Consider the following 16,712-nt stretch of genomic DNA (forward strand, 5'->3'; position numbering starts at 1 on the left):
GGAGGATTCGCTACCGATCTTGGTGAGGGAAACGGACGGAACGACGAGATCTGAGAGACTATCCAAGAACGGTAAGGTTGTTACCGAACCTCTTTTCGACGCTCGAAACTCATCGTGTGACTAAGCAAAAATCAAGAAAATAATATTGGCACGTAGGTTGATAGATGATCTATAACTTTGTTGAAGAAACCACCTCTGTTTGGGTTAAGAATCGAAAGATAGAAAATGGAAAGAAACCTCGGAAAAACTAATCGGAAGCCTTGATTTTCTGGTAGGAGGAGAGAGAAGCCGCCGGCGTACCACGCGTCAACCAACCAGAGGGCCGCGTGCGCCAATCGCCCCCGGACACGCGTCGAGCGCCGCCTGGGAAAACGCGGCTCCAGCGCTCCTGCGACACGCGTCCCTGGCTCCGCGACCCGACCCGCGCTCCTTGGCTGACCCGATACCCGCACGGCGAACCGAATCCAGTTGACGACCCGCGGTCCACCCGAATCACCGCTTCCGACCCGAACCCGCGACCCGCGACTGCAGGAATTTCTGGGCGCGTGACACTCGCGCGTGGAACCCGCGAGTGGCTGCTCCCCAGCGCGTGACTGGCGCGTGGAGGCGCGTGTAAGCTGTTTTTGGCCCGATCGGCTTCTGTTTTCCCTAGTTTCCCCTGATTCATATCCTAACTCCATTTGTTTGTATGAAATAGGACCTTATTGAGGAAAAATCACCCCCTCTCGTTACGCCAAGTGTGTGGAAACGCTGCGTAAGGGCACGTAGCATCCAAGTAAGTCGCCACACGGAATTTAGGAAGTAATACTTGTAGGAACCGCTTGGGATGCATGCATGCTAGTCTGAATATTTTAGGTTGTAGCTTTCCCGTAAATGTTCGTAGGAAATAGTTTATTGAACGTAAGATGTATGCTGTGATTTGTTATGAGAGTTACTTGGATACTGCTTATATGCTCTTAATTCCCACTTTATTTTATGCATATGTATATCTTTTTGCTGAATGGAGAATGGAAAATTTGCGAACTCTGTGCTCCGGGAATTGATGGATGTTATCACCCCGTCGAGCTTGTATGATTACTTTGCATGAAATATGTTTGAGGTTTTTGGATAATAGTTATGTACGTACTCGGTTATTTTTAGGGCCACCTTTATGAATAAGACTAGAAGACAATGGTTAGAGCGACAAACCATCAAGGGATCGACTTAACCTTTCCCTATTAGTTTATCAGACCATCACGGCACATGAAACATCCTTAGAGTACCCTTAAGCTACTTGTGTGTGGATGGTGATATAGCTTCGTGGGGGACCAGCGGGTTCCTGATCAGGACTCGACTGCTCGATAGCCGTTTAGTATGGGAAACGGGATACCCACGTCGTAATTGACCGTTTAGCTGGATGGAATAGGGGAGGTAGCCCTCCCAAATACAGGGGGATTATCATGGGTCTAGGGGGTTGCAGCTCACTTCCTAGGCAAGACCCCAGATAATCTCATACCCATGCCGAGGTAGCCACTCGTAAGGCACCAGTCCAACACAGGTTAGCATAAAAGGAACTCTATGGGTTTAAATAAAAGGTCTAGGAACCAAAGAGGACCAAAGGGATAAGTTCCAAGAGAGAAAGCCCTAATGAGGTAAGGCCCGATTTCAGTTGTTCTAGAGCCAAAGGAAAGCCCGTGATCGTCTGCTAAGTTTAGGGTGCGGTAAGAGCCTACAAGTAGGTGGCTTACTGAGTATAATTTTTATACTCATTCCCTTTATACTTTTTTTTTTCAGGTACGTGAGGCGTCGAGTCAAGAGAGGGCGCGTCGATCGATGTGGGTTGTCACAGAGGAAGCGTGTCCCGGGGCGTCAGTCTAGTTTACTAAATAGTACACTTTGTCTCACATGTTCCTTTCCTTGTTTTTCTTTTACCTAGGCACTTATGTCCTTCTAATAAAGATATGTTTTTCTTTTGAAACAAATGATTTCCTTGAATTTCTCGTTTATGCATTACATGTCATACAATGTTAGTCACGGCTTAATTTGGGGTCGTGACAGTTTCCCTCCAACGTGAACGATCATGTCACATTGCAAACATAGGGAACTTCCATCTATCTCACAGTAAAAGAAAGCTACATACAATTTCGAACACGAAAAATACATTGATTCTAGTTAATCATACCGTCCCGAAACATAATATATAACAGAGCGAACGAGTACCAAAAACAAAAGGAAGGACCTCCCTACCAGGTGCGTTCTCGCATATATCACAACGGGGAACGTCACTCGGACTTGCAAGGCCAACTCTTACATGTCGACTTGCGAGTTTATTGCACATATGGACCTATCATACAAGTTTGCAACATATTTGATATGATTTCAGCTTCAAGTTCAGTTCTTTTGTTTGAAACAAACATGAAAGTTTAGTTCTTCAGAAGGTAATCAATTTAGCATCAGCTATGCTTCAACGAAAGCCACAAGACTAGAGGTATGAACACCAAATGAAATGTCAAAGATTAATCAAATTATCATCCAAGCTGACAATCCTCGTGTTAAAAATCGAACAGAACTGCTAGAAGGCACTTGTTTTTATATAAACTCAATGAGAATGAGTGCTCGGGTTATGTGTAACAGCCCCACTGCTACTAGATATTGTCCTCTTTGGGCTTTCCCTTTCCGACTTCCCCTCAAGGTTTTAAAACACGTTAGTTAGGAAGAGGTTTTTCCACCGCTAGTAGATATTGTCCTCTTTGAACTTTCCCTTCTAGGCTTCCCCTCGAGGTTTTAAAACGCGTCCATTAGGAAGAGGTTTCCACACCCTTATAACGAATGTTTCGTTCCCCTCTCCAACCGATGTGTCGTTCCCCTCTCCAACCGATGTGGGATCTCACAATCCACCCCCTTGGGGGCCCAACGTCCTCGCTAGCACACCGCCCAGTGTCTAGCTTTGATACCATTTGTAACAACCCAAGCCCATCACTAGCAGATATTGTCCTCTTTGGACTTTCCCTTCCGGGCTTCCCCTCAAGGTTTTAAAACGCATCCGTTGGAGAGAGGTTTTTCACACCCTTATAAGGAATGTTTCATTCCCCTCTCCAACCGGTGCGGGATCTCACAAACCACCCCCCTTGGGGGCATAGCATCCTCGCTAGCACACCACCCAGTGTCTGGCTTTGATACCATTCGTAACAACCCAAGCCCATCACATCGCTCGCAGATATTGTCCTCTTTGGACTTTCCCTTCCAGGCTTCCCCTCAAGGTTTTAAAACACATCTGTTAGTGAGAGATTTGCACACCCTTATAAGGAATGTTACATTCCCCTCTCCAACCGAGGTGGGATCTCACATTACGCTTCATATTGATCATGTTTCAGCTGAGCAAAGCCACTTGGTGCGACAGTAAACACCAGCAATTTTCAACTTTAAACATGGATTTCAGAGAGATCAAATGCAATGCAGATATGGAGCATGATTCTTGCCAAATTGACAGCAACAAAAGCCTTCATCCAAAGCTTTCCATCACCCAAATGTAATGAAAATTTGCAAGAATCGCTAGGCCTAAAAGACACCTCAAGAACAAGATCCAGCAACATTACAACAATCAAATGCAAGCAGATATCCAACAGCCCATGATTTCAAAGACCCAATAATCCACGATTCAATTATCATCCCAAACAGAATAGAAATGAAGTAATGACAATCAAGATTAAGTAAGATCAACCCACAGAAACAAAATGGGCAAAAATCCAAGAGAACGACAAAGAAGGGGAAAAAGAGAATACCTTCTCGTCACAAGAGCGGCAAAGCGCGGCTTCGTCAGCAGCGCAAAAGACGATAGCAGCAGCGCTTTCACAAGCGTCACAAAGTGTTCTCATAATTGAAGCTCCCCACGCTCATTTCCTCGCCCAACAAAATCAACCGCACGCCACCAACAACGCCTTCATAACCCCCCTCCTCACCCACAAAACAAAACCCAAAAACAATTTTCCCCAAATAAACCAAACCCTTCAAACCAAACAAAAACACCCAAAATTCACAAACCAATATCAAGAACAACGACAAGTTCTTGAGGTTTCCTAGACCAGATGGGCTCGACGTTTGACAACGAAAACGATGATGGGGAATGGAATGACAAGGAAGAGAGAAAAAAAATTAAGAAATGGGGTTGGATTCGCGGGGCCTGAGGGGGTAAAAGGAGATTCGAGAACACAATCGGGCTACCAGAAACAATAATAAATGTGAAGAACAGCACATGGCAGCCAATGAAAAGGGCAAAATGGTATGGATTTACTGTTTTTGAAGAGGAGCCCTTATTTTTGAAATTACCATAACTCAGAGCTCAGTCCATGGCCACAAGTTTTGTTAGGGAGAAATGAATGGGCGTCTCGGATGATTCTCATCCACCAATTACATATCTGACGCGGGGCCCAACCAAATTTTTGTCCGTATATTATATTGCAGAAATAAGGTGTGTGTTTGAAGATTGGATACAAATGGGCGGTTGAGATGGGGTTTGGTAATTCTTCATCTTTTCTCTCTAATATCTTCTACTCTGCACGTGGCGCCCCATTCATCTTCAACCTTTCTTGTTTGTGGTTCATACCCATCCCACTCTAATCTTTCTCTTTTCATCTCCTTAGGTTGGATTGGATAATCGTCTCGATCTACGAAGTTTTCGAGACGATTAGATGATAATGGAGTAAATCCATAAAAGTTCATGTCAAAAATGCATAATACTGTAACTTTCAACCTGCATGAGAAGGGAATCACAGACGACTGTCTGGATAGTGTGGTAGTTACAACCACTCTAGACTGTTGGAGCTTAAAATAGCTCCAGCATTGGCTACACTGACAAAGTTATGTTCTCGTTCATTAGGGTGACTATTGATAGAAGAATCGTTCAGTAAAATATAGGTCGGGATCACTGTTACGAGACCCTAACGACCTTTTAATTTCAATAAATAATATATAATTGAGACAAAATTGCTTAAAATAATAATAATAATAATAATAATAATAAATTATAATTTCGGAAGGGAGTGCCCATGGAATGATTTTCATTGTGCCCGACAGGCCCATTATCTTGTGGCCCAATTCAGAATGTATAAGGGCCCAGACATTAAAACATTCGGCCTCTTTTTGGTCGTTATTTCACCGACGTCATCCCTTCTAACAGCTCAAATCTACTGCTAGTAAATATTTTTTCGATTTGAAAACACGTCTGTTAAGGAGGAGTTTCCACACTCCTCTTCACACTCTTATAAGAAATGTTTCGTTATCTTCTCTATTCTACGTCCAGATTGTTTCGTCCACTTCTCCGATCAATATGGGATCTCACAATTCATTGCGCTCTTAGGAGCCCAACGTCCACGTTGGAACACCATATTGTCCCACACGGTTTTAAAACGCATCTATTAAGGAAAGGTTTTTGTTTCGTTCTTCTCTCCCTATCCTTATAAGAATATTTCGTTATCTTCTTTGTTTCACACCCTTGTAAGAAATGTTTCGCGAGATCTCACAATTCACTCTCTTGGGAACCTAACACCACTCAATGTTTGGCTTTGATACTGTTTGTAACATCTCAAGCTCATTGCTAGCAGATATTGTTCATTTTAGTCAATTACGTATCTCAAGGTTTTAAAGCACGTCTGTTAGGGGAAGGTTTCCACCTAACACCACTCAGTGTCTGGCTCTAATACTATGCAACATCTCAAGCTTACCGCTAGCAGATATTGTTCATTTTGGCCAATTACGTATCTCAAGGCTTTAAAACACGTCTGATAGGGGGAAGATTTTCACACCCTTATAAATGTGGGACATCACAATCCACCCCCTTTCGGGGGCCAGTGTCCTCGCTGACACTCGTTCCTTTCTCCAATCAATGTGAGACCCCCACCAAATTCACCTCTTTGGGGTCCAGCGTCCTTACTAGCACATCGTCTAGTGTTTAGTTCTGATACCATTTGTAACGATCCAGATACACCGCTACTAGATATTATCTTTTTTGGACTTTCCCTCGAGACTTTAAAACGCGTCTGCTGGAAAAATGTTTTCGCACCCTTATAAATAGTGTTCTGTTCTTCTCCCAATCAATATAGGACATCACAGTATAAATGAAAAAACATAACATGCATGATAATATAAAATTAAAATTCCTAAAAAAAGAAAAAATTCGAATTTCAACTTTCATAGAATCAAATTTTGTCGGCAATGATTGAAAAAAAAAAAAAGAAAAAATAACGACAAAATAAATAATAAATTAAATGTCGAGGATGGTGGTGGGGCATGTGCAGGTCATAGCGGCGTGTACACATGCATGAGGTGGCCGGGCCCCATTTTTTCCTTTTTTTTTTTTTTTTTCTCTTTAGAGTTAAATTAAATAATTTTTTTAAATTTCAACCGTACAAGTTTAATTTTGTCTCTTATTATTATTTTTTTCAAAAATAATTTTAACTTTTAAAATATTTGTTTAAAATATTATAATTAAAAGATTAAATATATGTTCTAAATATATAATTTTACTATTTAATAAATATTTATTAGACACGTTTAAAGTTAAATAGTTTATTAAAAATAAAATAAATATTTTCGAGATTTATTAGACGTATATACTTGAAAATTAGCCAAAAACCATTGAAACTCAAAAAGCCCAAAGAGATAGACTAGCATACCTGTGATTAGACTCGCGTGAGAAACAACTCAAGAGAAAGAGCCAAAGTGTGAGATCCATATCGGTGTGGAACTCTCTCCTTAATAGACGCATTTTAAAACCGTGATATTGCGACGATACGTAACGGGTTAAAGAGTCAAAGACCTAACCTTAGTTAGGCTCACCCAAGAGAGAGGCAATCCCGTGTGGTTAGGCTGGGGTGAAAAATAACTCGAGGGAGAGAGCCAAATAACTAGTTCAGCTCGCCCAAACAAGGCTCTGATTGTTTTATGACCATTACTTGTCTAACGGAAAGCATGTTGAACCCTACGATCAGGCTGGTGTAGAAAATAACTCGAGAGAGAGAGAGAGAGAGCCAAAGAATCGGGTTAGGTCGCCCTACGACCATTACTCGTCTAACCCGAGGCAATAAAAAAGGGCAAAGCACGTGGGTTGTGTTGCTTCAACTCACTTCTTTTCTTCCCTTTTTATGGTCAAAGTTGTGCCCACTCTTTCCATTCCAAACCCTACAATTGCTTGCCTTTTTCTTTGCCTCCCAATATGGAGGAAAATCTATTTAAGGCTTTATTTATTTATTATTATTATTATTTATTTATTTAATAATTGTTGTAATAAAAATGTCAAATAAATGGAGCAAAAACAATCATATATATATATATATATAAAATGTAGGACATCTATCGGACTAATTTAAACCTTTTGAATAAGACAACAGGTCCCACAGTCAAATTATTATTTACCTATCCTAAGAAATTCGAATAATTGCTTCAAATGTAGTATCGAGAAGTATCGAGAGTGGAACCCGATGTCTAGAGGCTCATTAGAATATGACTGGGTGCTTCTCGTGAATTCAAACAATTGCTTCATATATGATAACGAGAAGTACTGGGTGTGGACTTTGATATCTACAGGCTTATTAGAATGATATCAGTTGCTTCTTGTGAATTCGAACAATTGCTTCAAATATAGTATCGAGAAGTACCGGGTGTAGTCTACGAGCTTATTAGAATACGACCGGGTGCTTTTTGTGAATTCGAACAATTGCTTCAAATATAGTATCGAAAAGTACTGGACGTGGAACTTGATATCTACATACTTATTAGAATGCTACCGGTTGCTTCTCGTGAATTCGAACAATTGCTTCAAATATAGTATCGAGAAGTACCGGGTGTGGAATCGATGTCTACAGACTTATTAGAATATGACTGGGTGCTTCTCGTGAATTCGAACAATTACTTCAAATAGTATCGAAAAGTATTGGGTGTAGAACTTGATATCTATAGGCTTATTAGAATGATATCGGTTGCTTCTCGTAAATTCGAACAATTATTTCAAATATAGTATCGAGAAGTACTGGGTGTGGAACTCGATGTCTACGGGCTTATTAGAATACGATTGGGTGCTCCTTGTGAATTCAAACAATTGCTTCAAATATAGCATCGAGAAGTATCGGGTGTGGAACTCGATGTCTAAGGGCTTATTAGAATACGACCGGATGCTTCTCGTGAATTCGAATAATTGCTTCAAATATAGTATCGAAAAGCACCGGGTGTGGAACTAGATGTCTACGAGCTTATTAGAATACGACCAGGTAGTGAAGGGTAAAATGGTAAATTGAGAAAAAGCAAGCAACTGAAATGAACCCTTTGGCGCGGCAGTTTTAAATGGAAAGGCAAATAAAAACATAATTTTACGAGCGAAAGTTGCAGATTAACACCTAACCCGGGAAGTCGACGCCATAACCATTCCAACGCCGTCTCTTTCTTCCTCTCATCTCCACCTCATAACGCAGACCCACTGTGATATCCAGATCCAGAACACACGGTCAGAGAAAAACGGAAGACAGAGACTGCTTCCATTCTCGCTCAGACCTCTTTTTCAGTGCCTGTAACAGTTCCAGTACCCCACAGCTTGTGATCTTCCTTCTCTGGATTCCACGTTCTTTCAGTTCAGTTTTCACTCGACTTATACTGTTTTTCAATTCCTGTTTTTATTTTTCTCTACTTGTTGCATGATTCTAGCTGGAATTCGGTTTTCTGTTCTTGTTTAGCCTAGTTTCTATGTTTCTGCTTTGGATTTGTAACAGAGGATCGGTTTGGTGTAAATTTCTGGACGGAAGTTTCTATCTACTCAACTATTTGCTCCGTTTCTTCTGTCTACGTTGAAATGGTCAAGTTTGACTTCACGGTTTTCGATTTGTTTTCAATTGCGTTAGTGTAGGTATGCGGCATTGCATGATCTTTGATTCTTATCTCTGTTTCGTTCTGGCCATCCGCATTCGGTTTAGCTGGAAATTTGTGGAATATTTCGTTGTTTTTACCTATATTCTGGTAACGCTGTTTCTGTTTTCGCGGAAAATTCGTTATGGTTTTTCTTTCTTATTTTTGAATTCTGTTGTGGTTTTGTTATTAGCGTCGACATTGAGATAAATTTAGGATAAATTTGGGATAACCTGTGAAACAGCTAGAAGAGGAGAAACCAAGTTCCAATCGTATTTACGGGAATCGAAGCTGGAACTTCCTCTGCCTCCAGATCGTAACGAGTATTATCGTGGTTGTGAAGATTTTTTTTGGAGGCCACAAACATTCCTTGAGGTTGATTGTAGAATATTCGAAGCTGAGATTAAAGGTGGTTTACAATTATCATATGATTTGGAAAACGATTTAAAATGAATGGGGGAGACTCGAAGTCGTTGACAGTCTGTTAACATGGACCATAATCAGAAAACTCCAAATTGTTTATATAATAGAATAAATTGATGGCTGGTTGTTTGTGATCCTGAGTATGCACATGTTCTGTCGATTTTTCTAATAGTAAAAAAGACAGAGAAATCTAGGTTCATGCTTCTGACGAAAACGCTGAAAAAAAAAAATGTATGCGAATTTGCACTCAATGTCTGACTCATGATTAGTTTGTTGGTGCAGATCATTGAGGAGGCAGGGCAGTGAGGTTCTGTCGGCCCTACTGCTGCATAAGGTCCTAACATCACTTGGTGCGTTGTTGTGTCTAAATTGTAATACATTGATCGGCAGAAAATAATAGATCCCTTTATGAATGGTCTCAATTTCTTAGTTATTGAAGGTTTACGGTGTTGAAGCAAGAGGAGACGGCGAAAAATGGGCGCTGGTGGTGGCGAAGAGCTAATAATGGAAGAGACAAGTGGACGTGAAGAGAAAATTTTGGTATCAGTTCGTCTGCGCCCTTTGAACGAGAAGGAGATTTCAAGGAATGAGGTCTCGGAATGGGAATGCATCAACGACAACACTGTTATATTCCGGAATGCGCTTTCGCTGGCTGAACGCTCCGTGTATCCATCCGCGTATACATTTGGTAAGCCGATGCTTCATGTAAACATACATCAAATTTGATCTTTTTTTTCTTGAATTCTCTGTTCTGGGTTTTAATTTTTCAAATCGAGCATTTCCCGAAACAGGGAGTGGTTGAATTTCCCCTATTTATGGCTGCAGTGACGGTACTGAATATTTAATTTTGTCTGTTGTTTTGGGCTCTCGCTGCCCCTTTTTCTTATATGATCGGCTATAGACAGGGTATTCGGTTGCGATTGCTCGACACGGAAGGTCTATGAGGAGGGCGCCAAGGAAGTTGCTCTTTCTGTTGTCAGTGGACTTAACTGTATGAACGAACAAGAACTACTTTTTTTTTTCCTATTTGCATTCGATTATTTAACATGAAACTCCATATTTATTTTCTTTCCCACTGTATTTTTGTTCATACAGCAACTATTTTTGCTTATGGACAAACAAGCAGTGGGAAAACGTACACCATGAGTGGAATTACCGATTACGCTATGGCAGATATATATGACTACATAAAGAAGGTAGATTAGATAATGATAATGAATGGTTCGGTATAATATTCTCTTTTTTTCTGGTCTAATTTTATTTTCTTTTGCTTTTCTCAAGCACTCAGAGAGGGAATTTCTTTTGAAATTTTCTGCCATTGAGATATATAATGAATCTGTGAGGGACCTCCTTGGTTTAGACAACACTCCCCTTAGGCTCCTGGATGATTCAGAGGTAACTAAGCAAGTCTATCTTTCCCTCATCTTCTCTCCGAGTACGTTCATTTCATGATCTTTGATTTTTAAGTTATTTTGATAGAGGGGAACCACGGTTGAGAAACTCACAGAGGAAACTCTGAGGGACAGGAATCATTTTAAACAACTTTTATCTCTTTGCGAAGGTAGTGGCAGTTTCAAATCTTCTCGCCTTTACAAGAACAAGCAAGAACAAGTTTTGTTTGGTTATATGATGTTATTGGTATATTTTTGCAGCTCAAAGGCAAATAGGGGAGACATCTTTGAATGAAGCAAGCTCCAGATCTCATCAGATTCTTAGATTGGTATTGAAATTGTCGCCTTTGCTGTTGTCAATTCTTATATTTACTTAAAGTAATACTGTTGATTATGCCTGCCTTCCAGACAATTCAGAGCTCAGCTCGTGAATTCTTAGGCAACGGCAAGTCGAGTTCTCTCACAGCTACCGTGGTATAAACACAAAGTTTTTATTAAATTGAGAAGCGATGGATTTGATTTAAACGGCGAATAAATAAACTAAATGAAATGATGCATGATGCAGAATTTTGTCGATCTGGCTGGAAGTGAGCGTGCATCTCAGTCGTTATCAGCTGGTGCACGTCTGAAAGAAGGTTGTCACATAAATCGTAGTTTGCTTACTCTTGGGACTGTTATTCGTAAGCTCAGGTACTTCGTGCAATTTTTCTCTTTCTACTTCCATGTTAAGCATATAATTTCCCTTTTTCATTGTGGTTTGATGTGCATGTGATCATTGAATTGTTTCTAACGTCCTTTCAATTGGTCCGCCCAATGTTTCCGGATTTTATAGAGTGAAGAAATTAGAACGATTTATTAATCCCTTGACTTTAGAGGAGGCAGCAACTTCTCATTTACCATAGTTTCTCAAGTTTTCAAACAGTATAAACTGAACCTTTTGTCCTTATTAACGACAATTGATTTTCCATTGTCGGTGCCAATTTGGTCAAGGTATAGAAAGGAATCACACGAGGGCCTCTCTTGCCGAAAACAATACAATTGCCTTCATCTTAGCCGATTTAGATATGCAATTCACCTGGAAGATTCATTCCACTTGGAAGTTCTCCCATGGGAACCACTCCCATCGAAATGAAGCGACTCCAACATCTTCCAGTACTTTGGAGTCTTCTCCTCACTGGTTGCTTGACTCCTCGTTCAGCCTTTTTTTCCTTTCTCCTTCAAACTCCCTCTAGGGTTTGATAATGTCTACTTTGTTATTTCTCATCTCTTCAGCTACTAGTGCAAAATTCTCTTCAGCTACTAGTGCAAATACATTTAAGCAATATGGTCATACTCTTTTCCATGGCCAAAATCTTTCACATCTTTCCCAGTTCCGACTTAGCTTCCCCGGTTTCCTGTTTCCATTTTGTTATCCATCTTCTCTCTTTGGTCTGTGCACTAGAGAGCTCTTATTCCAGTGGATATGATGACTGATATAGAGAGAAAGGTATGCGCCACAATAAGAAAGTAATAAACTTAACTATTCGAGGGATTGGGAAACTCTCCCCCTTATAGAAGATATTTCTTAACGCCCGTGTGGGTGAAAACCTGCCAGAGTAGATCATATCTTCTTCCCGGAACACAGATTCTTATTGCCAAATCAGAGGAAGGTTAACTGAGGTAATAGCAAACTAACAGTGGGAACTCCTTTTTAAGTTTTATTCCAAGTACAAGGCCAAAATTTGAATGTTTAATAAGTATAGATAAGAAAATAGAATTAGTAAGTGGGGAATCAAATAGTATTTTAAACACGGTCTTTCTATTAGCTCCTTACATGTTCCTCTTGTAAGTTCGCACTTGCTGACATATCGAACTCCTTGTTGGATGCAGTAAGGGAAGAAATGGACATATTCCTTTCAGGGATTCGAAGTTAACTCGTATATTGCAATCTTCCTTGGGAGGCAATGCTAGAACTGCGATCATCTGTACCATGAGCCCTGCTCAAGTCCATGTTGAGCAATCAAGAAACACACTCCTTTTTGCCAGTTGTGCTAAAGAAGTTGTTACTAATGCTCAGGTAAACGTAGTTGTGTCTGATAAGGCTCTAGTGAAACAATTGCAAAGAGAATTGGCAAGATTGGAAAGGGAGTTAAGAAGCTCTGGACAAACTTCTGAAAGACCCGATATCACATTAGTTAGAGAAAAAGATCTCCAGATTGAAAAGGTAATTTTCTTTCCTTTTTTTATTTTTTTTTATCTTTTGCATGTTTTGACATTGAATTTATGACTTATCATTTGTAACTTCATAAGCTGTTCAATTTAGCAGATGTGGATAATTCGAATTCACATGTTAGTTTGCGATCAATTTACATCAACTATATGGTGCAAGTGACATACATATAGCTCCCTTAAAAAAAATTATATAAGTAGAAAATGACTTGGTGCGAAAGCTCTCTGATGTTTTTCTGGGACATGCTTTGGCACAATAAGAAAAAATTACTCCACAAAACCATATTGAAACAAAAACTGCCTATGTTTTAGGGTTAGAGGTGTCCAACTTTTTCAGGCATAATAAAATACTGCAATTATATGGTTAGGCTTGTGTTTATTCACCATTTTATTGATATGTTTTGTGCTACCATTAGAATGCTCTCTAACATTTACTTTCTTGGAGGGCAATAGAGTGATACTTGGTCTAAGTTATTCCTTTGCTCTTCCTTGTTTGTCTCGTCATGCAGCTAAAAAAGGACTTAAGTGAGCTTACCATGGAACGAGACCATGCTCAATCTCAGGTTAAGGATCTCCTTAAAATGGTTGAAGAGGATAAATCTTCAATGCCATCGGTATGCCATTTTACATTTTGAATAAAGCATTCTGTTGTGCCATGATAAAAAAAGCTTATTTATTTGATGTTAAGTTATTTGCATCTTCTTCAGCCAGATTTGGATGATCAGTACCCAAGATTACGGATGCGGTCTTCCTGGGACTTCGATAGTCGCCCATCTGAGACAACAGTAATGATAGATTCTCAAATCCTCGGTGATGTTTCTGGATCTTTTGATGCATCTCAGTATTCAGGTGGACAGAGCACTAGTTCTGAGGATCATTTTGTGCATCTTGTTGAAGTTAAAAAGGACGTCCTGCTAGGTAAATCCCCTCCACAAGTATCCTCGATAGTTCCCTCTTTGGTTGATACCCAATCATATACGGAGGAGGTAGAAGAACTGCCCTGTGAGAACTCCGAGGATATCTGCAAGGAAGTGCGATGTATTGAGATGGAAGAATCAAGTATGAATAGATACTTAGTTTCTACCACGTCAGATTCGAGCCCAGAAAGATATGTTGATTCTACCACTCCGTCTCCTGTACCGAACACAACAACCTCGAACGTAGCTGATAAAGGGCAAAGTAACAAATGGAAATTAGAATCATACCCTGCAGAAGAAGATAGCAAGCCTAACAACTTCAGTCCCTTCTATGTAATCCCATCACCAGAGAAACCTTCTCCATGGAATATAGAGAAAGATATGAGTAATTCTGGACGATTAAATCCAATAGAATCATACCCTGCAGACGAAGATAGCAAGCCTAACAACTTCAGTCCCTTCTATGTAATCCCATCACCAGAGAAGCCTTCTCCATGGAATATAGAGAAAGATACGAGTAATTCTGGACGACTAAATCCAACTAGGAGTAGAAGTTGTAATGGCAGTCTTATGCGAACCTTATCTACAGAGAACATCAAGGAAATCCAGAGCACACCACCAATTTGGTTTGGAGAAGACTTCATAGGGAGATCTGAGAGTTTCCGTGCTCCATTGAAATATGATGTTGAGACTGAGAGGTCGTCAGTAACTTATTCTCAAACTTCCCAGATGAGTGCTTCCATAGACGAGCATTGTGAACAGAATCTTGATGTTTTAGAAGACGACAAAAGCGGTGTGACCACTCCAGCTACAGACCTAGAACGTGACCAGATATCCAACATTGAGAGAATAAATCAACTTCTTGATATAACAACGCAGATATCCAACCTTGAAAGTGAAAAGCATCTTCTTGATGCAGCGGTGAGTACTTCTTTGGTCTACTTGTCCTTTATAATAATCTAATGTATGGATGCTAAATATTTATTCTAGTGGAGATAAGCTATTGACTACAGCCTACGGGCATGTTTGGGTTGACTTTTCAAGTAAAAAAAAATGATTTTAAGCACTTAGAAAGTCAATTCAAACCAGCCCACGTTAAAGTAACCTTAAATAAGGACCATTCTTCCATGCATTCCTATGTGAATGTTTTTGGAGGATTTTTGTTTAACATGTTTGTCTCGTATTCTAGGCGCTTGGGGATAAACCAAAGCCCTTTGAACCTGCGAAGAACGTGGAAGATGTCGGTGTGGATCCAATCCGTAATGACACGATAAGTCCTTCAGAATGGCCTTCGGAATTCAGAAGGCTTCAAAAGGACATAATTGAACTGTGGCATATTTGTAATGTCTCATTGGTGCATAGAACCTACTTTTTCCTTCTATTCAAAGGTGGTGATCCAGCTGATTCTATTTACATGGAGGTAGAGTTCAGGAGACTATCCTTCCTCAGGGACTCATTTTCTCAGGGAAATCAAACCGTGGAAAATGGCCAAACACTGACACCAGCATCGAGGTAAGCTAAATGCAAATCCAATCACATTTTCCTCTAAAATCCACCTGGTCTGTTCACTAAAATGAAATCCCTTCTATGATCAGTCTGAAGGCGCTTCACCGGGAGAGACAAATGTTGTGCAGAGAAATGCAGAAGAGGCTCTCAAGGAAACAAAGAGAGGCCCTATTCACAGAATGGGGCATTGAATTGGATACTAACAACAGGAGATTGCAATTGGTTCACCTTCTATGGAATGATACAAAAGATATGGATCACATAACAAAAAGCGCAACCGTTGTTGCAAAACTTGTTAACTATGTAGAACCAGATCAGGCCTCCAGAGAAATGTTTGGTCTTAATTTCACTCCACGCCACAATGCTCGAGCGATCCCCTCCTTGGAGACAAAGAGTGAAGGTTGTTTCATAATGTAAGCTTCTCCCTAATTGTTGTACAGATTATGTTGTATTCTTTGTTCCTTACTTGGATATTTCCATGTTACTCGATCTATATCCATTATTAATTTAATTGTAAGGAATGTGCCACTACGTGGACTTATTCATTGCGTAATTTTTTTTATTCTTTTCTTATTTGGAGCATCGAGTCCTTGTCATTAAACTTTTTGAATATGTTGTAACTGGTTTTGATTTTCTAAGCTTTAGTCGAGAAAATACGACATGCATTCGAATTGTAGACCAAAAAACTGTGTATTAAGGGGTTACATTGTAGTTTCATATACAATAAAGATAGAACCTATTTAGTGTAAGTTGTGTAATTTTTCTATATAAGGTAATATAAATACAACAAGTTAATTTATTATAATCTTAATTGTCTGTCAACAATGAATCTATTAAAAAGGATTTCAACCCTTTTAAAAAAATTAGGTGTTTGTAATTTTTCTAGCTAAAATCTATAACAAAAATTTACTAACTTTAACATATTTTGACGGGATAAGATAGGTTATAGTTAACAAAAATTTACTAATTTGAACCTATTTCAACGGGACAAGATATGTTATAGTTAACAAAAATTTACTAATTTGAACCTATTTCAACGGGATAAGATATCTTATAGTTAACAAAAATTTACTAATTTGAACCTATTTCAACTGGACAAGATATCTTATAGTTAACTAAAATCTAAAATAAAAAGTTACTAATTTTAACATATTTCAACTTGATAAGATATATAGTTGACCAAAACGTGTTAGAAAAAAGAATACGAATTATTTTAAGCCGCTGAATTTCTGGTTTCTATTTTTCTCGGCGAGTTTTGTATTATTTTTTTGCCCAATTGATGTATGTTATGCAGCCGACGCATTGTTTTACTTTATTATTTCTAGATTTTATTATTTTATTTCTCAAAAAAAAAAAAAAAAAAAAAAAAAAAAAAAAAAAAAAAAAAAAAAAAAAAAAA

The 16,712-nt window shown here is 39.3% G+C and overlaps 2 protein-coding genes and 1 long non-coding RNA gene across 14 annotated transcripts; 2 read left to right on the forward strand and 1 right to left on the reverse strand.

Moving 5' to 3' along the window:
• Positions 1 to 6: 6 nt before the first annotated feature.
• On the forward strand, positions 7 to 2,009 carry LOC111437607. Its single transcript, XR_002709455.1, has 3 exons — positions 7 to 612; positions 698 to 775; positions 1,774 to 2,009. It is a non-coding gene; the product is annotated as an uncharacterized LOC111437607 (long non-coding RNA).
• LOC111437606 (B-box zinc finger protein 19-like) lies at positions 1,915 to 4,363 on the reverse strand. The gene is made up of 3 exons (XM_023075660.1): positions 3,762 to 4,363; positions 2,227 to 2,323; positions 1,915 to 2,111 (listed from the first exon to the last, which is right to left on the reverse strand). Exons 1-3 carry the CDS (start codon positions 3,852 to 3,854, stop codon positions 2,011 to 2,013), a joined length of 291 nt encoding a protein of 96 aa, XP_022931428.1. The 5' UTR covers positions 3,855 to 4,363; the 3' UTR covers positions 1,915 to 2,010.
• A 3,995-nt stretch (positions 4,364 to 8,358) lies between these two features.
• Positions 8,359 to 15,866, forward strand: LOC111437605 (kinesin-like protein KIN-7E). Of its 12 annotated transcripts, none has more exons than XM_023075658.1 (17): positions 8,359 to 8,869; positions 9,113 to 9,277; positions 9,574 to 9,641; positions 9,722 to 9,979; positions 10,193 to 10,282; positions 10,387 to 10,487; positions 10,573 to 10,686; positions 10,771 to 10,852; positions 10,944 to 11,011; positions 11,091 to 11,156; positions 11,248 to 11,372; positions 12,552 to 12,885; positions 13,400 to 13,504; positions 13,598 to 14,210; positions 14,343 to 14,728; positions 14,997 to 15,319; positions 15,403 to 15,866. In XM_023075658.1, the coding sequence occupies exons 4-17, from the start codon at positions 9,766 to 9,768 to the stop codon at positions 15,728 to 15,730; spliced, it is 2,949 nt and encodes a 982-aa protein (XP_022931426.1). In that variant the 5' UTR covers positions 8,359 to 8,869; positions 9,113 to 9,277; positions 9,574 to 9,641; positions 9,722 to 9,765; the 3' UTR covers positions 15,731 to 15,866. The 12 variants fall into 12 exon arrangements, with proteins under 12 accessions (XP_022931426.1, XP_022931427.1, XP_022931418.1 ...); XM_023075659.1 differs by having other exon boundaries at positions 13,598 to 14,108; positions 14,241 to 14,728; XM_023075650.1 differs by having other exon boundaries at positions 8,359 to 8,596; positions 8,700 to 8,869; positions 13,598 to 14,728.
• Positions 15,867 to 16,712: the final 846 nt, after the last annotated feature.

Source organism: Cucurbita moschata, unplaced genomic scaffold (assembly GCF_002738365.1).
Source record: "Cucurbita moschata cultivar Rifu unplaced genomic scaffold, Cmos_1.0 Cmo_Scf00064, whole genome shotgun sequence".
NCBI classification, from domain to species: Eukaryota; Viridiplantae; Streptophyta; class Magnoliopsida; order Cucurbitales; family Cucurbitaceae; genus Cucurbita; species Cucurbita moschata.

What these genes read in the sequence shown, in the direction of transcription:
- LOC111437606 (XM_023075660.1), bottom strand. Translation starts at nt 3,854, where the DNA reads ATGAGAACACTTTGTGACGCTTGTGAAAGCGCTGCTGCTATCGTCTTT. An exon ending in GCCGCTCTTGTGACGAGAAG is followed by an intron (nt 2,324 to 3,761) that starts GTATTCTCTTTT and finishes CTTGTATGATAG; the next exon opens with GTCCATATGTGCAATAAACT. An exon ending in TATATGCGAGAACGCACCTG is followed by an intron (nt 2,112 to 2,226) that starts GTAGGGAGGTCC and finishes AATTGTATGTAG; the next exon opens with CTTTCTTTTACTGTGAGATA.
- LOC111437605 (XM_023075648.1), top strand. Translation starts at nt 9,766, where the DNA reads ATGGGCGCTGGTGGTGGCGAAGAGCTAATAATGGAAGAGACAAGTGGA. An exon ending in CTCATCAGATTCTTAGATTG is followed by an intron (nt 11,012 to 11,090) that starts GTATTGAAATTG and finishes CCTGCCTTCCAG; the next exon opens with ACAATTCAGAGCTCAGCTCG. An exon ending in ATAAATCTTCAATGCCATCG is followed by an intron (nt 13,505 to 13,597) that starts GTATGCCATTTT and finishes CATCTTCTTCAG; the next exon opens with CCAGATTTGGATGATCAGTA.